General features: G+C 44.3%; 1 protein-coding gene across 2 annotated transcripts in view; it reads left to right on the top strand.

The window, feature by feature from the left end:
* Nucleotides 1-23,678, top strand: part of PPP2R5E (protein phosphatase 2 regulatory subunit B'epsilon) — an 81,715-nt gene that overhangs the window by 29,482 nt on the left and 28,555 nt on the right. For both annotated transcript variants that reach the window (XM_007661216.3, XM_001506734.4), the window contains exon 3: nt 13,196-13,392. In XM_007661216.3, coding sequence (XP_007659406.1) covers nt 13,196-13,392 — 197 coding nt within the window. The remainder of the gene's footprint in view (nt 1-13,195; nt 13,393-23,678) is intronic.

Below are 23,678 nucleotides of genomic sequence, written 5' to 3' on the forward strand. Positions count from 1 at the left end.
GACAAATCAAAGTTGAGGAGCCTATGTTCCTCAGTGTAATTAGCAAACCCAGCAAACCAGAGATATTTAGACTAGAAATGTCACCAGGAGGGCTGGAGATATTGAGATAATACTTGCAATAAAGTAAAAGAAAGAAAGAGATAACCAGAGAGAGCCCCAGACAAAGGCAAGATACCGAAGAGTGGTGATTTTTCTTCCGAGGAACGAAGCCTCGGTTGAGACCTTCCAATTCTATCAGAGATTTCAAGCCATTTTTCAAATGACTTCTGGCAAGGCGAAGGGAAAGGGACAGTCAGCAACAAGGTACGGCTAGAAACTTGGTTTAGGAGCAATGAAGACACCAAGTTGGAGAGTAGCAGGTGTAGAGAATAGATAGGGAAGGATGGGTGAGATGGTGGGGAGCCGCAAAGCCGATTGTGAGTTCTGGTTTGATGGAGAGAGACCCAGAGGTCGGTGGAGGGCTCCAAGAAGAGGAGAACTGTGGCCCGAACCACACTTCAGGAAGCTGAGACATGCTGAGCAGCAGCGTGTAGGCTAGATCAGAGAGCGGGGAGGCTGGAAGCTGGGGAAGATTAATGCAATAGCATAGCTGGGACACAACGAGACCCGGTATCAGAATGACAGTAGGAGTTTGGGTGGGGAGCAAGGGATGGATCCCGGGGATGTGGGGCAACCAGCAGGATCTGGTGGCAAACTGAATGTGAGAGGGGAATGATGGCAAACAGTCCTCCTTCAGGAAGTCTTCTCTGACTAATCTCACATCTCTTCACTCTGTCGCCCTCCTCACTGTATATCACCTTTATATTTGACTCCTTACCCCATAAGCACATAAGTGTACATTCCCCAATTGTACATTCCAAGTGCCTAGTACAGTGCTCTGCACCTAGTAAGCGCTGAATAAATACTATTGAATGAAAGTTCTACACGCACCCCTTGTACCCATAGTACTTATTTTTTTATACTTGGTGGCTTCCCTTACCTGTAGTTTAAGCAATCGATAGTATTTATTGAGCACTTGCTGATTGCAGATCACTGTATTAAGCTCTTGCTAGAGTAAAATAGAGTTGGTAAACACAATCCCTGCCCTCGATCTACTGGGGGAGAAAGACCTTAAAGCCAATCAATCCATCGTATTTACTGAGCACTTACTATGTGCAGAACACTGTACTAAGCCCTTGGGAGAGTGCGGTACAACAAAAATAGCAGACATTCCTTGCCCATAACTAGCTTATAGTCTAGAGGGGGAGACAGACATTAATATGAGTAAATTAATTTTAATATGTTGTAAAGATATGTACATATTAATAATCATAATATAGTGCTGTGGACTTGGGGATGGGGCAGATATCCAAAGGTCACAGGTCAAAGTGCATAGATGATACAGAAGGGAGAGTGAGCTGGGGGAAAAAGGCTTTAATCAGGAAAGGCCTCTTGAAGAAGATGTGATCTTCATAAAGTTTTGAAGGTGGAGATAGTAGTGGTCTGGTGTATATGGAGGGGGAGGATGTAGGAACGGGGCTGGTGGCGAGATAGATGAGATGGGGGCACAACAAGTGAGCTGACAGTAGAGGAGCGGAGTGTGCGGGCTGGGTTGTAGTTGAAGATCAGTTAGGTGAGGTAGGATAGGGCGAGCTGATTGAGTCCTTCAAAGGCAATGATAAGGAGTTTCTCTTTGATGCTTTAAGTGGACAGGCAGTCATCATAGGTTCTTGAGGAATGGGGAGTTGTGGTCTGAAATGTTGTTTGTTCATAAATGATCCGTGCAGCAGAGTGAAGTGTGTATTGGAGTGAGGAGAGACAGGAGGCCGGGAGGTCAGCTAGGAGGCACTTGCAGTCGTCAGGGCAGGATAGAGGCTGGGAGGTCAGCTAGGAGGCACTTGCAGTCGTCAGGGCAGGATAGAATAAGTGTATGAATCAGCATGATAGCAGATTGGATGGAGAGGAAAAGGCGATTTTAGCAATGTTGATGGTAGAACCGACAGGATTTGCTGACAGATTGAGTATGTGGGTGGAATGAGAGAGATGAGTCAAGGAAAATGCCAAGGTTACGGGCTTGTAAGATAGGGAGGATAGTGGTGTTGTCTACAGTGATGGGAAAGACGGAGGAGGACAGGCTTTGGGTGGGAAGGTAAAGAGTTCAGTTGTAGACATCTTTTATTATATGTAAATGTGGTAGCAGAGTGCTGAAGGGATACAGACACAGGTCACTGGCAACACAGAAGGGAGATGGGTGGTTAGTCAGGAAAGACTTTCTGGAGGAGATGTGACTTTTAGCAAGACTCTGAAGATGGGGAGAGCAGTTGTCATTCAGATGTAAAGGGGGATTGAAGTTCCAGGCAGGAGGAGGACTGTGAACAAGAGGGTAGAAGGCGAGAGAGATGAGATGGACACAGTGAATAAGTTGGTGGTAAAGGAGGAAAGTGTGTAGGTTGGATTATAGTGGGAGAGGAGCCTGTTTAGGTAGAGCGAAGAGAGCCGATGGGGTCTAGTTTCTGTTTGGCCCAGCCGTGGATGGGAAACCATTGAGGGGTTTTGAAGAGCAGGGAAACATAAGTAGAACGATTTATTTTTAGTGCCTAAAATTTAAATTTAGTGTGTGTCTCCCCAGCTAGATTGTAAACTCCTTGAGGTGGGGAGTGTGTCTAGCTCCAGTGTACTTTTCCCAAGCCCTCAGTAGTGCTCTGCACTCAGTAAGTGTTCAATAAAACTATGGATTGACTGAACCGATCAATTAATCAGCGAATGGTACAATACAATAGAGTTGGTAGACACAGTCCATGCCCAGAAAGAATTCACAGTATGTTGGGGGAGACAGGCATTAAAATAAATTAAGGACACTTTTGCACAAGAATGTCTTTTGAGATAACTGTCATTGCACAACATTAGTTTTGTGGGGGCAGGTGGAAGGGTTTCGAGAGCAAAACATCCACCCTTTAAACTCTCCCATCTCCTCTTCTACCCTTTGGAAGAAGGGAAGGGAACCAGTGCTCACTCTCTATCTCTTTACCCTGTGAAAGACTATTTTGTGTCACACTGTAAGGCCTGAAGATATTTCCATCCTCTTTGAAGTTTTAAGAGTTTTGTTTTTTATACAGTGTGGTTATCCCATTACAGCTAATCTGTTTTCCCAAATCTAGTAATCTTGATTTACAGAAGATGCAGGGTTGATCACCATGATCATCTGTCTGCATTTATGGTGCTAGTCTAGATTGTTCAACTATTCACCGACTCTTGTTTATTTGTCCAAAGCCCCAAAGCCACTCAAGTCTGGATGTTCACCAGTTTCAGCCTTTGGTCTGGGGTCTACGGGTTTTCCCCCCATCCCGCCCCCACCAGCTGGCATTTTAACCACATTTTGGAAGGAATCTGAACCTGTGTTTCTTTGAATGTAAAGCTAAAGTTTTGTTTGGAACGTAATTGCACTAGATCTGTAATGTCTGTAATTAGGTATTGTGTGCTTTTAAAATATACCTAGCAATTTATATTCACACACAAAAAAATAGGAAAAACATCCATGATTGCAGCGGATGTATGCCATATCCTTGTGTGGACCAGATGCCTATATCCCAAAGAATTCCGAGTTAGCTTGCTTTTAGTATAAATTTTTCCAGTTGAGAATCTGGATTAAAAAAGTTATCATTGGGCAATTGTTTTTAATTCCCCTGAACAGATTTGGGAAGTCCTGTACATTTAGTTTCATTCCTTTTGCAGGGTTCTGTAAGTTGCTCCAGAGATACAGATGCAAACTTGGGCAAGGATGGACTCTTTCATCCACTGTATAAAGGCTCATTTTGCCTACTTTTTCATACAAAATCTGAATTTATATATAAAAATTGTAGCATTTTTAAACAGCCAATTTGTGAAGTGCTTAGAGAAATAAAACTAAGTAGCAATTTGACCCCCCAGTATGTTTAAAAATAAGAATGCCCTTCGCTACACATGATGCACAGAATGCTAGATTCTCAAACATCAAATCCTGATATGGAATAGATTCCTATATTTAAAAGAATAGTCCTGGACTCTAAGCTGGTTGTAGATGGGGAACGTATCTACCAACTCTTTTGAATTGTACTCTCCCAAGTGCTTAGTGTAGTGCTCAGTGCACAGTAAGTGCTCAGTAAATACAATTTGTTCATAGCAAAGCTCTGTGCTTGAAATTGCGCCGTTTCCAACTTCCAAATTCTCCAGGGTGTATTGTCTCTTACTTCCTTTGTAGTATGTAAACAGCTTCTAATGACACATTCCTCTAGTTTCCAACAGCCTTTAATTCAAAAAGGAAATTAGGGGGAGCAGAAAAAAAGGGGCCACTATGTCCAGTATTTTAAATACCAGAAAATACTATATGTACAAGTGTTTGCCAATTCCCGTCTTTAATTTTTCATAGTGTTTTGAAAAATATTCTGCTCTGAAAAGTGTTCTACCCCCCCCCAAACTCCCCTTTGTGCCGCTAAAACACTCTTCCCTCCAGGTTGATATTTTAGATAATATAAATTTGAATTATTATAATATATATAAGTAAGTTTATTTCATTTTGCTCTGAGGTCATGTCTGATAGGCTCTCTAAAAATGTATTTGGACTGTGATTGTGAATGGGGTTTTAAACTTTAAATATAAATTTACCTTCTCTTATAATTTTCATTTTTTCCCTTTGTTTTTGTATTTATTATGTACATTTGCTGCTCTGTTAGGCGTATTGACTGAGCCCTTACAATGTGCAGAGCATTTGGGATAGTACAATACAACAAAGTTTTTAGGCATGTTCCCTGCCCACAAGGACCTTAGAATCTAGAGGAGGAGCTTATCTAAGTGTCCTTTGATATTTCCTTAGGTTTTGTTTTTTCCTGTTTACTCTAAAGTCATTTGAAACCAGCTTTCTGATTGCTTCGGAGATGAGTGGAATTAGGAGTAGCAGTGGGTTTTAACTGACTGCAGATGAGCCTTATAGTAGGGTGGCCCTCCGGGTTTGCAGCTAGTCTAGCTCTTGTCGAGAACAGTATTTTCATCTTCAGCACTACCCTCTTCCCTCTACTGGCCCCGCCACCAATTTCTGCAGCTTGGAAACGGCAGCCGGGGAGGGTGGACCTGGGAGGATAGCAAAGGTTCCGGGGAGGCAACAGAGGTGTCTGGGTCTCTTTCCCTCACCCCATCCCTCCTGAGAAACATTTTAGGTTCAGGTGGAGTCAGTAAATTTACACAATTGGACACGGGTGAGGTCAGCCCATTGTGGTGCATGCTCAGGGTAACATATGTGATAACACTTATGTCTCCATGACAGTGTTTTTGAATGTCGCTGGTGACCACCCTATTGGGCGTCAATTAGGCTGCCAGAAGTTTGTATTGTACTGTAGTGATCTTAGGGTTCTTCCTCAGTCTGGTGTAGTTTGCTCTGTCCTAAGTAACTCAGAAGCTCCTGTGCAGAAAGCATGTATTTGCCATTCTTAAAGTGCCCTAGTCTCATACTGAAAGCCTGGCTCTAAACATCCAATGGGAAGTCTGTCTTTTTTGGGTTTTTGTGAGTTATCTTGGCATCCACGGTGAAGAGCAAACCTAACTCAGGGCTTAATTGCCACTTCTTTTACTACGAGTGGTACTGCTTAGAGTGATAGCTGTAGTGTGGAGAACTGAAATGGAGAAATGGAAAGCAAGGGGGAAATGGACACTGTAAAAAAGGCCCTGTAGAACAGAGCCTCAGACAGCACTGCATCTCACCTGAAAACTGGAAGTCGCCTGCTGAAGAGAGACCAGAATGGAACACCTGTATCAAGAAAGGGGCAGTTCTTTTTATGCAAAAGCTTCATAAGGAATGAGAGATAAGGAGGTAGAAAAGAAAATGCAGATGGTATAGATGTCAAACCTAATGACCCCGAGGGACAACCTTTTTGTGTGCACAAGTTGACTGGAATTGTAGGTTCCCCGCTGGACTTTTCAGCCATACACACACACAGGTGAATTTCACTGTCACTGGTATCGTATGTTCACAGATGGTGGTATTCGGGCTTCCAATCAATCATTCTTATTTATTTAGCTCTAACTGTGGGCTGAACACTGTACTAAGCACTTGGGAGAGTGCAGTTTAACAGTCGCATTCCCAGCCCATCAGGAGCTTACGTCTAGGAGAATTTTGACTGTTGGTCTTGAAATAGAAATCTATTTAACGAAATTCATTCCTGCCGTTCTTGAAAATCAGTAAAGAGGAGATAGGGAGTTGAAAGGAACAGATTACTTTCCTAAAGACAAAGTCACCTTAAAAATACAATATTCTTTTAATGGGAATTGACTACTTTGCAAAGTACTGCATTCGTATATTAGGTATTACTGCAATAATGTATACCAGTTTTTTGCTACCAACTTTGGTTTGTTGGAGAGGATATTTTCTAACCTATGTTATCTTAAACAGATTGAAATATCTATACATTTAAAATATACACTCTATACACTGTGCAATTGAGAACATTGAGAAACACGTCTCTCAGGCAAAGCAGTACCAAGACCATGGTTTATATTGAGCGCTTACTATGTGCAGACCACTGTATTAAGCACTTGGGAGAGCACAATACCATAGAGTAGGTAGACATGATCCCTGCCCAAAGGAATTTACAGACCAGAAGCAGAACTGGATGAGAGACTTTGAAGCTAGACTCTAAATTTGTGGGCAGAGAATGTATGCCAACTCTCAGTAGAAGCAGCGTGGCCTAGTGGATAGAGCACAGGCCTGGGACTCAGCAGGACCTGAGTTCTAATCCTGGCTCCAGCACTCATCTGTTGTGTGTGACCTTGGGCAAGTCACTTCATTTCTCTCTTTGCCTCAGTTCCCTCATCTGTAAAATGAGGAATAAGACTGTGAGCCCCATGGAGGTCATAAACTGTGTCCAACCTGATTAGATTGTATCTACCCCAGAGCTTAGTACAGTCTGGCACATAGTAAGGGCTTAGATTCCATTTTTAAAAAATCAGCTCTGTTTATTGTACTGTACCAAGCAATTAATACAGTGTTCTGCACCCAGAAAGCACTCACTGACTGATCGAAAAAGGACTTCTTTGCCAAAGAGATCCGCACCATGGGGGTGTTGGGAATAATTGCCCCCTGGTTTCAGAGCTGGACTCCCAGGTCTCCAACAAGATCTGAGAGTTCCCATTCAGAGCTGAAACCTCCTAAAACGATGGCTTTCTCATCTTTGAATTATAAAATGCATCTCCCCTCCCAGTCCTCAACCCCTTAAGATCCCAGTTCCCTTTTCGCCCCCATATCCAGGTGGAAACTGGGCCCCTACTTGTGATACAGTCAGTTGTCTTTCCCATTTCCCAGGTGGATTTCCAGGTGGGGCTAGAAATCATTTTAAAATCCCAATCATAAAATTATTATACCCTATGGCTGCTGAATCTGCCTAAGTAGTAAAATACATTTTATGCTTAGATAAATCTAAAAAAGACTGGGTAGGGTGGGAGGAATTAGAAATTTGGAAATCTCTGTAGCAAGGTTCTAACAACTATTATACAGAGTTGCCATTCTAAGTCTATTTTCTTTATGGTTCTCAGACTTTAATCAATTGTCCATTCATTTCTTTTTTAAAAGCTCTCAAACAACATTTAATCATAGAGTCTCCCGATTCCTCAATCAGGAATACTCATGAAAAGTCATGAACCATTTTTGGAATTGGAATTAGAGGCAGTGATTTGAGCCATTTGTGGAGCTGGATGGGGCAGTTACATTTGAGTTTATCGCTTTTGCCAAAAACCTACCTCTTCATCTTAGAGAACTGAGCTGTCTTCTAACGGATCGAGTGCCTCCTGTGCAGAGAGCCGGTTTTCTGAAAATGTAGACCTGTTTCCTTTGCCAGACGAACCACTGCTGACTTGGCTGAAATGAAGTCATATCACTGTGAGTTTTGCCTATTGATGGAGTTTAGAGCGTGCGTGGCTAGAGCCAGGCACTGCGGTGGCCTAGAGGGATTTGAGCAAATAGCAGAAGTCAGATGTTCCCAAGGCCAGGAATTCTCAGAGACCTGATGCTCTGGAGAAAGTCCACTATCACTATACCAAAATGCTGATGTATTTTGGCTACTCGTCTGAAGGGGTTATCAGCCTAGGAAAGAAGCGCCACACTTTAAAAGTCTGGTGCTTTTTATTTTACTAGTCTGGTCTCTCCCCTGGTACAAAATGAAATCTGCATTTTGTAATACTTGGGCTGGTCTCAATCATCTGGTTAGGACTGGTTATTTATGAGGCCAGATTATTTTGCTTATCCTACCTACCCACCTGGATTTTTGTGAAGAGTACTGAATAAAAATCACACTATCTATAATTAATTAGTTGTCTTCCCAGCTAAGGTAAAATCCTTGAGGGCAGGGATTATGTCTGCTAACTCTTTTGTACTCTCCTAAGCCCATACGCTTCTCTCCTCTAACGGCAACATACTCACTGTACCTTGATGTCATCTATCTCGCTGCCCACTCTTCACTCCTCACCCATGATCTGCCTCTCATCTGAAACGCCCTCCCTCTTCCTATCCGACGGACAGTTACCCTCCCCACCTTCAAAGCCTGATTAAAAACACATCTCCTCCAAGAGGCCTTCCCCGACTAGGCCCTCAGTTCCTCTTCAACACTCCCGTCTGCATTTTTACTCTTGCACTTAAATTTGCACCCCTTTTATTCACCCCTCCCTCGGCCTACCGCATTTGTGTACGTAGCCAGAATTTATTTAATGTGTATTAAATGGACTCCCATTAATATGTGTCTCCCCCTCTAGACTGTAAGATCATTGTGGGCAGGGAAAGCATCTACCAACTCAACCAACTCCATTGAGTTGTATTCTCCTAAGCGTAGTACAGTGTACAGTGTTCTGCACCCAAGTGCTTAATAACTAGTATTGATGATAAGGCAGATTTCATGTGAAAATGCCATTTAGCTCCCTCAAACGCCATATGTTGAGGTGTTACCCCTCTAGACTCTAAGCTCCCTCAAGACTGTGTGCTTGTTATGGGCAGGGAATGTGTTGTGTTGTCCTCTCCCAAGTGCTTAGTACAGTGCTCTGCACACAGTAAGCATTCAATAAATATGATTGATTGCACATTATATAATATAGTAGTAAACATCTGAATACCCAAGAGCAAAATAAAATCTTTGACATCAAACAAAAGTGATTAAACTGTAAGCACTTCAGAAGGAGGAAAGAATGATGTGGTGGTCCTTCACCTTTCCAGTATAAATGAATTAGTTTTGAAAGGAGTTAGTTACAATAAAACACTGAATTTTAAGTAGTAGCAAATTGACCCTTAAATGATTCCTGACAATCTTTGAATCTTTGAGAGGAAAGTCCATGTAAACAGTTGTCTATGTTGTTCCTAGGTGTATAGAGACTACATTTTAGAGAAGCAGCGTGGCTCAGTGGAAAGAGCACACGCTTGGGAGTCAGAGGTGATGGGTTCGAATACCTACTGCCACTTGTCAGCTGTGTGACTGTGGGCAAGTCACTTAACTTCTCTGTGCCTCAGTTACGTCATCTGTAAAATGGGGTTTAAGACTGAGCTTCTTGTGGGACAACCTGATTACCCTGTATACCCCAGCGCTTAGAACAGTGTTCTGCACATAGTAAGCGCTTAACAAATATCAACATTATTATTATTTTAACTTTTAATCATCAGGGAACGGGATGAAGACTGTAAGCTTACCTCTAAGACTGTAAGCTCATTGTGAGCAGGGAATGTGCCTGGTGTTATATTCTACTCTCCCAAGCACTTAGTACAGTGCTTTGCCCACAGTAAGACCAATAAATGCAACTGAGTGAATGAATGAAAAGATGCTGTCGATGTGCTCCATTGATTGAGGCACATGGCATTTTGACATGCGAGTTCTTTCAGCCAAGTTTGACTTGTGATTACATTGTATCTAGCCAGTGCTCTGTGCAGTGCTTGACACATAGTAAGCATTGAACAAATCTATGATTATTATTATTATTGTTTTGACTTCTTTCAGCTGATCCACTGCCTCTTGTGCTTGAAGACATCGGTTTTCCTAGAAGTTTTCCTTTTTCTTCTCTGTCCTTAGAGTCTATCAAATATGAATAGATGGAGAAACTTTTGTACTTGACAATGAGACGTGCATTTTCTGCTTAACAATTTTAAGTGACTGGAAAATTTTAAAGTATGAAAAGAAAAGTCTTCCTTAGTTCTACCATCTTTTGAAGCATTGGCTGTTTTCATTGTTCAGATGATTTTGTTTGTCTAAAGATTCTTTCACATTTCATGCCTAACTGCCAAATGGAGGTTTTCATGTGTTTTAAACTTTCATATTTTCTTTCATATCATACATGATATGAAAGAGAATATGTACATATAACATATAGGTCCCTCAACTCTCATGTCAGCACTCTAGTGCCACCTAAATACTTATATTCTTCCAAACCTCTCTCCCCCCCGGCACCCGCAAGGCATTTAGGTGTATATCATATACATTGTATTTCTTCTTCCTAGCTATAGAATTCTTTAGTGTGTGTCCCCCACAAGACTGAAAGCGCCTTCAGGGCAGGGATCATGTCTACTAAGTCTGTTGTACTCTCTCAAGGGATTAGTACAGTGTTCTCTGCACACAGTAACTGCTCAGTAAATACTATTGATTTTTAACCATATTTTTTGGAAGGATAATAGTAATTAACTATTCCCACTGCCCACTTTATTTCCCACCAGCCAAGCCTGTTAAAGGATGGCTGTGTGTGGGGAGGAAGACAGAGGATGATAACCGAACCTGAATTGACTGAGGACCTCCAGAGTACCAAGCACTGGATTAAACACTTGGGAGAAACAGCAGGTACAAAACTTTTAAGTACCCTGCCCACAAGGAGCTCACAACCTGAAGGAGACACCGCAGCATGGCGTAGTGGATAGAGCACAGGCCTGAGAGTCAGAAGGTCATGGATTCTTATCCCAGTTCCATCACATGTCTGCTGTGTGACATGGGGCAAGTCACTTCACTTCTCTGTGCCTCAGTTACCTCATCTCTAAAGTGGAGATTGAGACTGTGAGCCCCACATGGCACAGGGACTGTCTCCAACCTGATTTGCTTGTACCCACCCCAGCGCTTAGTACAGTGCTTGGCACACAGTAAGCCGTTTACAGATGTCACAAAAACTAATGACAAATACTGTGCAGAGGAGGCAGTGTTTCAGGCATACTGAAAAGAAGTAGGAGCTTGAGTGATTGAAAATGAAAAGCAGCCAGGAAAGCTGAAGGTAAGAAATAAAATCCCTAATTACTGAGTGCAGGTGAGTGAGGCTGCGCCCGGGGCCAGTGCACTCACCTGCTGCTCCCTCTTCCCCTTGTGTGGCGCCCCTTCCCAAAGAGTGAGCTGAGCCACTTTCCAAGTTCTTCCCGGTTCATGTCCCCTCCCGTTTATCTCACCTCAGCGCAGCATTTGGGCAGGGCGAGCTGGCACTGGGAGGGCTTGGCCCAGGCTCTCTGGTCCAAGCAGAACTCTATCTTATCAGTAAGTCAGTCGTATTTATTGAGCGCTTACTGTGTGCAGAGCATGGTCTTAAGCACTTGGGAGAGTACAATATAACAATATAACAGAAACATTCCCTGCCCACAGCAAGCTTATAGTCTAGAGGGGGAGACAGACATCTTCTGCCAAGAGGTCATGTTTAGGCACGGTGTCTGGAACTGGAACAGGTAGATCTGGGAAAGCAACTAGTCTCTATGTTGCCATGGAGCCCAGCAGGTTATTTTGGAGTGTGGGGACTGTAAACTCCTTGTGGGCAGGGAATGTGTGTATCAACTGTGTTGTATTGTCCTCTCCCATGCACTCAGCACACAGAAAGCCCTCAATAAATACCATTGTTTGATAGTTCTTGTTGCGTCTGCATCATCTGGAATATTGGAGGTGAAAGGAGACGGCACTGGGAGACCGTACTGAGCTGAAGCCCCGCTAACTGGCTCCGGTTCCCTTCTGCAGGAGCTGGTGGCGGCAGAAAGGCTAACTCTCTCCCTCGTGGGGGTGTTGGGCAGCGGATGGCTGAGAAAGCAGTTCGGAGTGCCCGACTGGAAATTATTGACCACCTTGAGCACAGCAGAGGTCCCCGGACTCTGTTTCCAGTTCTATATGTGATTCGTGGAGAGGCCTCAATGACTTGGTTCTTTAGATTTCGTATTTATAAAGTGGAGAATACTAGTAGCACAAACTGTGTCATTCTAAGGTGTAGTCTGAGGATTAGTGAATTCATCTCTTGGAGATCTTTGATTGATGACAGCCAAACCCACCTTGTAATTGTTTGTAATACAGGGCTCTCCTGGAAAGGTGCAGTTCAGAATCTAGACAAGGGGAAGAGGAGGAATGTGCTTTACATGTAAATAAAGCATACCCTCTCTGTTCACTGAAGAGCAGTCTCTTTCCTTTTGTGGATTCTGATGAGGTGGACATTCCTGTATGGTCTTTAGAAATAGCATAGAGCAAAGTGTCCGACTTGTGGGCCAAAGAACCGAATTCCGTTATGTGAGAGTACGTACGATGATGTCGATAAGTGTGAATTTCAGTGAGTTGACGGCCAGTGAAAATGGCTCTTGTGGAGCAGAGGTTTTTGCTTACCTATATTTTCTTTGTCCTTTTCTGAGACTAAATTCCTCACTTTGAGTAATGGTATCATTGATATGCCTTCCCTGGGTAGTTTCAGGTCCCTGTGACTGTAGTTGCAGGTGGTGGGTAGCAAACCAATTAACAATTGCTTTTTTAAATATTATAGGTGACAGCTGAGAAGAAAACGAATGAATTGGCATTTTTCTTTTGAAAAATGTTAGCGACACTGTTTGTGTTCTTGTATGGGAATTTTAATGCCTTTCGGGGTATTTAGACCCTCAGAAGCATGGTGGTGATTATTATTAATAATAGTATTAATCACTTACTGTTTGCTAGGCACTGAGGTAGATAAAAGATAATCATAAAGTACTGGGGAAATTTTATAATCGTTATTGGAATCTTGGTAAATCGTGAATGTAAGTAACTGGAAATATATCGATGCAGTGTAGCATTCAAAACTGTAAATCCCTGAATAGTAATATACTTCCCCAAATGCTAAATTGTGAAATGGAACTCTTTTATGTGAACACTTTGAACACTGCTTTCCTTTGAAGTAACTTTTCACAAAGAATTCCTGTTACCTGTCAGTTGACTCCAGACTCACAAACATTTCCTTTTTTGTTTCTTAGACGTTGCATCCTCAGAGCAGCCTGAACTGTTCCTAAAGAAACTTCAGCAGTGCTGTGTAATTTTTGACTTCATGGACACGCTATCAGATCTTAAAATGAAAGAATACAAGCGCTCCACTCTTAATGAACTGGTGGACTACATTACAATAAGCAGAGGCTGTTTGACAGAGCAGACTTACCCTGAAGTAGTTAGAATGGTGAGTTTCTTTTCACGTCGCGGATACTGTAGGACCCCAGTAGCCACATGTAGGTGAGTTTGTTTTCTCTTGGCGATCCCTGGAGGTTATGTCTACAAATCAGATGTGATGTCTACACTTTGTGAAACTGCTTATCACTGTGTTATTGAACTGTGTCAGGAGTGCAGTGGACATAAAAATGCAATTCAGTGACGTGTGCCGGACAGTTTACTAAGTGCTTGAGAAAGCAGAGTCAGAATAATAAAGATCGTCTCTGCTTCGATGTAGCTTTCAATCTAATGGTTCTTCCCAGGGAAGTGACGTGGTCCTGTGGAAAGATGATGGGCCTGAAAGAGTCAGGAGACCTGGGTTCTAGTCCAGCTCTGTTTGTCTGAGTCATTTAACCTCTCTGAGCCTCAATTGCCTCATCTGTAAAATAGGGGTAATAATACTTGTCACTCCCTTCCTTACAAGGATGTTCCAAGGACAAAGTAGATAATTGTTGGGAAAGCTCTTTGGAACCAATGAAAGCAAGATACAAGTTCAAGTTGTTATTGCTGCTTAATAGGATTGGGATAATAATTAACTTAAAATTTGATGCAGCGATCACTAGTATGTGTGTGTATTGGTGGGTTTTTTTGTTTGCGTGTATATATCTATATATCTATAGATATAGATATATAGATATATACATAAGGAATGGATGTGAAGAATCTCAGTGTAAAATCTTTACTTGAACCGTATCCAAACAAGATGTCTTAAATTATCTTTGTTGCAAAAGAAATGACTTAGGTAAGTTTTACTAAGATCTGAATTCATGGGGTATACCTTTCCAGTATAAGCTCCTCACGAACAGTGACCATGCTCGGCACATCTTGTTCAGCACACTGTACTCTGGCCACTGAGACTCTCTGAAGACAACGCCATTGATTATACAACAACTAAATCTCGCTTTTTGCAAAGGAGTGGCTAGTTTTCATCAAGTGATCTGTGTGACAGGTTCCAGGGTGTGGAGTGTCTTTCTTGCCTCCGTAAGCATTCGGCCTTCAGATGTCTCAATGCTTTGGGGCAATATTTCTTAACTTAGGGAACCCCCCTAAGTGGGCTCTTGCCGGCCTGGCCACAGCTCTGGGCAGTTTTGCTTTGCCCGGGATCATATTTGGCTTGAGACCTGTCAAAGGCAGGCATGGTCTTTGAGCAGCTTCTCCTCCCCAGCCCCCGGCCCCTAAGGGATTGGTGGCAGGATGGAGCTTGGGCTCCCAGACCACTTCTCAGCGAGGGTCTTGGAGCAAGAGAACAGCTTCAGGGTGGCTGGAAGGCCAATACCCCTTCGGAATACCTCTCCTGCTAGAGCCTTGCCAAGAGGATCCAGGCTGTCTTTACAATCGGTCACGTGTAGGCTGCTAATACAGATCAATCTTGCACGTGTTTCTAGGTCGAGATGTGTGGCAAGAAGGTTTTGGTCAAGTGGAGGGGGAAAAAGGGTGAGGGTATATTAATCGGGGATACCACCTGGACAAAGAGGGCTTTTTAGAAGGTTTTGGAGGCTCGAGGGATGTAGTTGAGCAAAGGTACAATTGGGAATGCATTGCAGGTGGTGGCCAGGCAGGGGTCATGTGCTGAAGGTGAAACACTACAGCAAAGAAAGTTTTAGATTTATTTGGGAGGAGCAGGCGGCGTATACTGGAGTATCATAAGCTTGTTATGGGCAGGGAGTGTGTCTGCTAATTCTGTTGTATTGTACTCTCCCGAGCACTTAGTACAGTGCTCTGCACGTAGTAAACACTCAATAAATACGACTGATTGATCAGTTGATTTCACAGAAGAAGAGGGCAACTAGGTATGAGAGTCCATCTGCGAAACCTTGATGCTGACGGTCAGGAGTTTTTATTTGTGTGAAGGGGTGAGCAGCCATTTTTGAAGAGAGAAGTATCGTGCTCCGGTTGCCGTTGTTGAAATATAAGTGCAGCTGGGTGTCAGATGGACCAGAGAGAGGGGAGACTGGAGCCGGTAGGGCAGTACGGAGATGGTTAGATTAGTCCTGCTGAAAGTACCACACTCCAGCTTTTATCATGGTACTGACTGCAGAGGGGGAGAAAAAGGGACAGATCCATGAAATCATTTTGAGCAAAAACCAGCCGGACTCAAGCAGATTGAATATGGGAGGCAATAGCAGAAATCCAAAATAGCACCAGAGTTAGATTGTGGAATTGGGAGAATGTTGGTGAGTGGTCAGCAGCGATGGGAAAGTTTGAAAGGAGATGGGATTTAAGTGGGAAGATCAAAGAGGTCGGTTTTGTTTCAAGTGTGTTCTCCTGATGAAGTCCCAAAATGCTCCATAATGCGATTGATTGAATGAATGATCAGTTGGAAGTCCCAAAATGCTCCATAAATGCGATTGAATGGTTGATTGGTTGGTTGTTCCACTGAATTACAATAGCCAAATTTCAATAGTGCTGATATCCTAAAACTAGAAGGGACCTGAAGAAGTTTAGGGGAATAAAACAGGTCCAGGCTCAAGAAGACCCTCCAAAAGTGTGGATTGGAGAGTGGAGAATCATCCACTTCTAGGTGGTGGCCAAAACCATGTGAGTTGATAAGTTCTGAGAGAGTGATTAAAGGTAGAAGAGTGAAGGGCCCAGAACTGAGCCTTCAGGAGCACACTGTAAAAGTGAGGAGCAAAGGAAGAGCCAGCAAAGGAAACTGAGTCCCAATTAGCGAGAAAAGTAACTGTCTCAGTTCAGTAAAACCAAGGCCAGAAACTGTTTCTAGGAGTAGAAGACGGGCAGCTAACATGCGGGAGTCAAAGACTGGAAAATGGGGAAGCAGATTCCGTAGCCTTTTAGGCCCAAAAGTGGCAGTGAAGACACAGGAACTGGGGGAGAAAGAATAAGGAGCTTGGCGTGGCTCCTTATTGCTCATCGGGTAGCCAGCTGTTGCTATGCAGTTCCTTACACGGATTTCAGGCTACCTGTCATTTTCTCTGCCAAAAACTGCTTTGAGCTCTTATTTCACCTGAGTTGCAGAACTTAGGTGGCGCTTGAAAGTGCTTTTTTAAGCGCTTACTCTGTGTCAGGCACTAAATGCCGGCAGGAGATACAGGATAATCAGGTTGGACACCATCCCACCTCTACTCTCAGTTCCTTCAATATCAGTCTATCAGTGGTATTTACAGAAGGCCTACTGTTTGCCGAGAACTGAACTAAGTTGCTCGGGAGAGTGCAGTAGAGTTGATCAATATAATCTTTGCCTTAAAGAAGCTTTCTTCGAGTGATCGTAATGCAGCCATAAAATGTATTTAATCTCCTCGGGTTCCAGTGGTCCCTTCAGATGCTAATGAACCTGAGTTTGGGCTTGGCTTTTCTTTCTTAGCTGGTCCTCCAACTACAAAGCAGTGGTTTCCCCCTCTAGACTACTAGCTCCCGGGGAGCTAGTAAGGGGCCTACCAACTTTATTATATTCTCTCCCAAGAGCTTAGTACAGTGTTCTGCACACCGTAAGTGCCCCATAAATTCCACTGACTGATTGAATGATTGGTTGGTTTACAATGGCCCAGTTTCAGTAGTGATGGCATCCTGTAACTAAAAGGGAACTGAAGAGGTTTAGGCGAATAAAGGAGGTTCCAAGGCCTCCAAAATGCTTCCTCAAGCTGAACTGCTTCTGACGGTCGTATTGTTCTCCTACAGCTCCTGTGATAATCTGACTTGAAATCCGCTTTAGTAGTGTTACACACAGTTGTTTGATTTGCTCTTGCTGATGATTGTCTTTTTTCGTCCATGAAAACTCCACCTCCACCTCCCCTTTTAAGCGAAAGTTGGCTTAATCGTCATGTAACCCTAAGGCCCCTTCTTGTATGGTCCTGGAGTCAAAAATAAAGTGGAAATAGAGTGAAATTTTACTTGTAAACACGCAGCAGTCTGCTGTTGGGAACTGTCGAGTGACTCTTTAGTGTGGGTTGGCGGGGAGTCAAGAGAAAGATGCCTGTTTTCTTTCTCTGTTTCTTAAATGAAGAGATTTGTATTAAGGAAATAGTATTTGTTTTCAGATTCAATATAGTTATTGTTATACTCCATACGTAGGCATACATGCTTTAAAAGGAGTAGATTTTGAAGACACGGTAAGCAAGTCTAGGGGAAAAAAAGAAAAATTTCTAAAATCAGAAAAGGTTCTACCCTTTTCTTAAGGTGTTCATTCTCCTACCTGCAGTAGATCTTGAACTTTTGTATACTTCTCAAAAACAAATCCAAGTCGTGTTTCAAATTTTGCTGTTTTTATTCCTCCGAGTTCCCAGCTCCTTGTTGAATTCTACTGATTCATTCCAAAATGACTAATTTTGTGTGTGTGATGTATTCATGTCCTTTTGTAATGTCACTTACCTTGACAGAATGAAAATAACAGAAGAAATAGCATTGGTTCATTTTTTTCTAATCTAGGAAGAAAATACGGGAAACAATAACTGTGCCTTGTTTTAGCATCCTTTCCGCGTAGAGATGTACAAATAAATAAAATCGCCTGATGGCTGAGCACCCTCAGGATGAAACGATATTTGTTTTCATTTTGAGGCTCTAGGAATATAAATCTGGGAAAGTTGTTCCAGCAGGCAAATTTCTGCCTTTCTCCCCTGACAAGGTCACCTCATCAGGGAAGGAAAAACAGAGCAAAGTCGAAATGTTTAGTATCAAGTTCATCTGCTTTTGGATCCTATTTTGAGCAGCTCAAGAATATGCAGCATGTCGGGCGGACTGAATTGGTCAGTCAGCCATATTTCTTGAGCGCTTGCTGTGTTTAGAGCATTGTACTGAGTGCTTGGGAGAGTACATTATTACAGTAAACAGACCCATTCCCTGCCCACAACAAGCTTAGAGCAGAGGAAATGAATGGTCCTTCCCAAAGAGTTAGAACTGTCTTAGAGCTTGTGTATCGTTTTGTTGTCTTGAAAAGTTAACAGCTGGAAAAGAATTAGCTGAAGCATCAAAGGGTGTAAGGTAGGGTGGTAGTGTAGTGCACAGCAGAATCCTAAGCAACCAGTGCTTTTATTGAGCTCCTACTGGGTTCAGAGCACTGTTCTAAATCCTTGGGAGAGTACAATGCAACAGAGTTGAGACGTTCCCTGCCCACCAGGAGCTTTGGAATCTAGAGGGAGAGAGGGATATTAAAATAAGTTATAGATCAGCACACAAGTGCTCTGGGTTTGTTATTGGAGTAAATATCAAGTGCTTAAAAGGTACATATTCAAGTGCAAAGGTGACATAGCAGGGAGAGGGAATAGGGGAAATGAGGGCTTAGTTGAGGAAGCCCTCTTGAAGATGTGATTTTAATAGGGCTTTGAAGTCAGGGAGAGTGGTGGTCTGTTTTATATGAAGCGGGGACGAGATCCAGGCCCAAGGGAGGACGTGGGCGAGGGTTTGGCAGCAAGATAGACTAGATTGAGGTATAGTGACTGGGTTGGTGTTAGAGGAGTGAAGAGAGCATGCTGGTTGTAGTCAGAAATCAGCCCGGTAAGGGAGGGGAGGCCCCGGTGGTTAAATGCTTTAAAGCTGATGGTAAAAAGTTTGTTGGGTGCAGAGGTGGATGGACAATGACTGGAGGACTGGAGGACCTCAAGGCTAAAGAAATGTGTACTGAGTGGTTTTGGTAGAAAAATGATCTCGGTGGCAGAGTGAAGTATGGATTGGAGTGGGGAGAAACAGGAGGCAGGGAGGTCAGCAATGAGGCTGATGCTGTAGTCCCAAGAAAGAGACTGAGAACGAGTGGCCATAGAGATAGGAGAACTAGGCGAAAACACTTGTCTGGGAAAGGGGGTGGTCCAATAGATCAATGTTGATGATTGAGCACTTACTGTGTGCAGAGCTCTTGGGAGAGTACCCTATAACAGTTGATAGAAATATTCCCTGCCTACAGCAAGTTTACAGTCTGGAGGGGGAAATGACATGCAGGGCGTCCAGGCCTCCGTCCCCAAGCCTCATGCTAATAATAATAATAATTATGGTATTTGTTAAGTGCTTTCTACGTGCAGAGCACTGTTCTAAGCGCTGGGGTAGATACAGGGTAATCAGATTGTCCCAGGTGGGGCTCACATTTTTTTTAATCCCCATTTTGACAGATGAGGTGACTGAGGCCCAGAGAAGATAAGTGACTTGCCCAAGGTCACACCGCAGACAAGTGGTGGAGCTGGGATTAGAACCGACGACCTCTGACTCCCAAGCTCCGTGCTCTTTCCACTGAGCCACACTGCTTCTGTGCCTGCTGATGCAGCCCGAGGGAGGGGAGGAGAGGAGGGAGGGGATCAGGAGCAGGGAGCAAGCCCCACCCCAAGGGGTGCCCAGAAAGGGACCAGCTGGACCCAGAGAATGGAGTTGATCCCACCCTCCTTGCAGGCCAATCCTGGCTCAGGAAGGCAGGAAGGAGGGCTTGTTTCTCTGTAGACGGAAAAGGACGGCCCCTCCCATGCATCCTCAAGGAGCCTAGAAGGAAAAAGGGGTTTGGGGACTTAAACCGTGAATTTGCCCCATCCCCATTAAATGCTCAGAAATCACATGACTGCACTGGGTCTCACGCTGTAAATGCAGATCAGCCCAATAACAAAAGCTGGACTCGGTCTCTCTGGGTTCCTCACTCACCGTTTCTGATGCCCATCCCATTCCCAAGGGCACCACCCACCCAGTAGTCTGATGAACGGCTCCGTCGTCCTGGGCGCGACCTCCCAGCGACACTATTTAATGTTCCTCCGACTGGGGTTTCCGCTTTCACCTCCAAGGGCAACGCTTTCCAGTTTGCCTGGGCCAGATGTTCGGGTTGTGGGGAGTGTGTGGTCTTTCCCTCAAAGAACAAACTGACAATCATGCCTCTGTCCTTGCAGCAGCTGGGATGAACTCAGGCCCCTGAAGGTGCTGAATGCATGTTGTGTGCGGGCGAGGGGCAGGGCCCGGGGGGCGGGCGAGGACAAAGTCTAGGGCAGCCTAGTGGTCAAGGAGGATTAAAATGGAGTAGAGGCTGTTGGAATCGTTTAGAGGGAGATCACTGGTGACCTTTGAAAGGGCAGTTTCTGTGGAGTGCAGGGGGCGGAAGCCTGATTGGAGAGCGTCCAGAAGAGAATTGGAGAGGAAGAAGTGGAGGAAGCCAGTGTAAGCTCACTTGAGGAGTTTGGAGAGGAAATGGGGCAATCGCTGGAGGGAGCCGTGGGGTTAAGGATAAGGGAGACACAAGCAGGTTTTAAAGGGACGGGGAAGAAGCCATTGGAGAGTGAACAGTTAAAGATGGGAGGGAGAGAAGAAGGAAGGGGGCAGGTGTTTTGATAAGGTGCGAAGTAATGGGATGTCCCGAAGGCAAGAGGAAATATGAAACTGCGAGAAGGAGAGAGGATGGGGCCGGAGAGAGGTTGGGGCCCCTAGGGCTGAGGGAACAGCACGGCTTCTGTTGCACCCCGGACACGGTCCCCCAGCCGACCGCTGGTCCACTGGTTCAAAGCTCCGCAGCAGAGCAGAAGGGGCTCCGAAACGAGAAAGCCGAATCAGTCTGGCCCTCTTGATTTAGTGCGACGCAGTGGAAAGAGATTTTCTGGATTCAGCTCGGTCTCGTGCATGCCGAGGTTAGAAGTGGGTGGCTTTTCGCTATATTTAAAAAAAAAAATCCCAGCCTCTTACAGTTTTGAGTATTTGTATTAGAAAAAACTCACCCCTTGAGGAAAATCATTTTGAAAAACAGAACATTGTCCGTTTCTTCAAAGGCAGAGTTAAATCATAAAGGCTGACATGAAGCATAGGCTAGGGACTCATTCCAGGGCTTTTCTGTCTCTTCAGCGATGTACCTGGCCAACCAATGGTTGCGATGTCAGCTCATTGTGAATTTAGAAAGCCCTGTAAGCCCCCACCGTCCATAGCAGGGCAGAAAGCCCAAAGGAGCAGATGCCAGCCTGGGGACCTGTCACAGTAGAATTTATTTAAAAAAATAACATAATATATTCAGATCGACCTTGAGCAAAGAGGTCAGAATCACAAAGCCGAGAGGCAAATGTAGAATTAAGATGTTCTGCCTCCTAAAAGATAGAAAGCGAATTCATGTGCTGTCATTTTTCTGGCATTTTGTTTCTTGGAAGATAGAGGGTAAGCAGCAACGGCTGGGTTCAGTGTGAAATGTAGGCCAAACCCGTCATCCTCATTCTGCGCTCAACACTTTCCGTGTCACTTGGGCAGGTAATCGGACGGAGAAACACCAGTCTCTCCAGCTCCTTATGGCAGCCAGCCCTGGCATGAACCAAAGAAATGCCATTCCTGGGTCAGCCCGCTGGCCATTCAGCCCAGGATTTGGCCTCCAGTGGCATCAGGGTGTGTTTGCTGATTGCCCTTCTCGTCATCCCTCTGCACAGGGTTAGGAATGCAGTCTCGGCTATCCCTTACCTTTTCACCCTCTGACAGAGGCGGGGCAGTTATTCAGACTGGAAGGCCACTCAGTGAGGATTAGTAAGTGGCTGAGAGGTGTAGAGGCATAAAAGTATTTGAATGATAAATTGGAATAGGAGAGGTGGTGGGGCTGTGGAATCTGTCAGTGCTCTTGTGGTCATTCAGGCATCTCCTGGATGGGATGTGAAGAGATGGGGAGAAGAAGCAGGGGTTACAGCTGGAGAAGCAGTTGGATTTTCGCCCCTGCACCCCCTCCCCCACCCACTCCCAACCTCAGAGCTCCTCAGCTCTGCTACAAAGAGGTGGCAGGATGGGAGCCCCACCTTACTGGACACAGTAGCTAGGGGCTGGATAGAATCACTTAGTGGGCGTATGTTGCCCACCTCTGTTCTATAAACTCCCATGGACCTCTTTTCCGTTAATTAATCCAAAACTTCTTCAAATGCATTGATTTCAAAAGAAGCAGAGTCGCTTAGTGGAAAGATCCCGGCTTGGGATTCAGAGGTCATGGTTCTAATACCAGTTCTGCCACTTGTCTGCTGTGTGACCTTGGGCAAGTCACTTAACTTCTCTGTGCCTCATCTGTAAAATGGGGATAAAGACTGTGAGCCCCATGTGGGTCAACCTGATTATCTTGTATCTACCCCAGCGCCTAGAACAGTGCTTGGCACATAGTAAGCGCTTACAAATACTTTCATTATTATTATTGGCTGGATCGCCTCTCCTTGGTAGTGAATTCCTTAAGTTTGACCACTGGTGTAAGGGAAAGGTTTTTTTTATGTTTATTTTGGAATGGGTGATCATCACTGGGGTCCTCCCTTCTATGGTGCTAGGATTTGAGCCAGTAATAGTGCTAATCATTTTTCGTGAGCACCCACATTGTGCAGTGTACTAAATTCTTGGGAAATATAGAACAAAGAAGTGACATATTTCCTGCACACAACACACACTGTAGTGGGAGGGTAGTGAAAATGAGTGAATGAGTGAATGGCTGACCGACCGACCGACCCACCAGTTGAATTAAAGTACTGAGGATGGATCTAAATAAGTTCATAAGTGCTAGTCCATGGTCAACCTATCTCCGCCCTCCTTGATCGGATAAACTTCAGTGCCGTCCCCTCTCACCCTGTCTTTGCAGACCTGTTCCTAGGCCTGGGGCCAAAGTGAGCTCAGGTGTACCAGGCCAGGCTTCCCAGGTTCCCAGCCAGTGCACCCAGACCATTTAGGGACGATTGAAATATGAACTTTGAGACTGTATGGAGTGCTCTGTGAACACAACTCCTTCCAGCCTGCCCCAGGGGGCTTCTGGCCAGGGTGGGTGGCCTGGCGGGCTAGGAAGGGGGTCTGAGATTCCCCTGATTGCTTTCTTTATCGGGCATCCCTTCGGCCCAGAAAAGGTTGAAAAGCAGTATCCTAGAGAAGAAGCACGGTGCAGCTCCCTGTCCTGCTTCCCCCTGCCCACCAACTGTCCTGGGAAACAGGTTGTGGGGATTTTTCCTGCCTTTGAATAGGACGGGTGGTGCTCGAAGATTTAAAATTTAGAGCAATTTGAACCAACTCCTCACACCAATCATCAATCTCTCTTACTTGGGTGTTTTAAAACCCACCTTTAAAAGATGTGCTCTTTCCCTTGCAGATTTAATTAACAATCTCCGTTGCAGGGAATGGGCAAATAGTAAAGGCACGGTACTGTACCGTGAGTTTTAATGACAGGTGGTTTTGAAGAATGTGATGTATCCTAAATTGTATCCTGCTAGAATGTAAGCTTGTGTCCTCTGCTTCAGGCCTTGGAAGAGGAGGCTAACAAACTCCCCAGATACTTGAAAACATTTAAGTTGTCCCCTTCCAAATAATAATTCCTTTACCCTTTCCTTGGAGCCCTGGTTTTTGTGCATAATAATAATAATA

The sequence above is a fragment of the Ornithorhynchus anatinus genome, chromosome 14 (genome assembly GCF_004115215.2).
Source record: "Ornithorhynchus anatinus isolate Pmale09 chromosome 14, mOrnAna1.pri.v4, whole genome shotgun sequence".
NCBI classification, from domain to species: Eukaryota; Metazoa; Chordata; class Mammalia; order Monotremata; family Ornithorhynchidae; genus Ornithorhynchus; species Ornithorhynchus anatinus.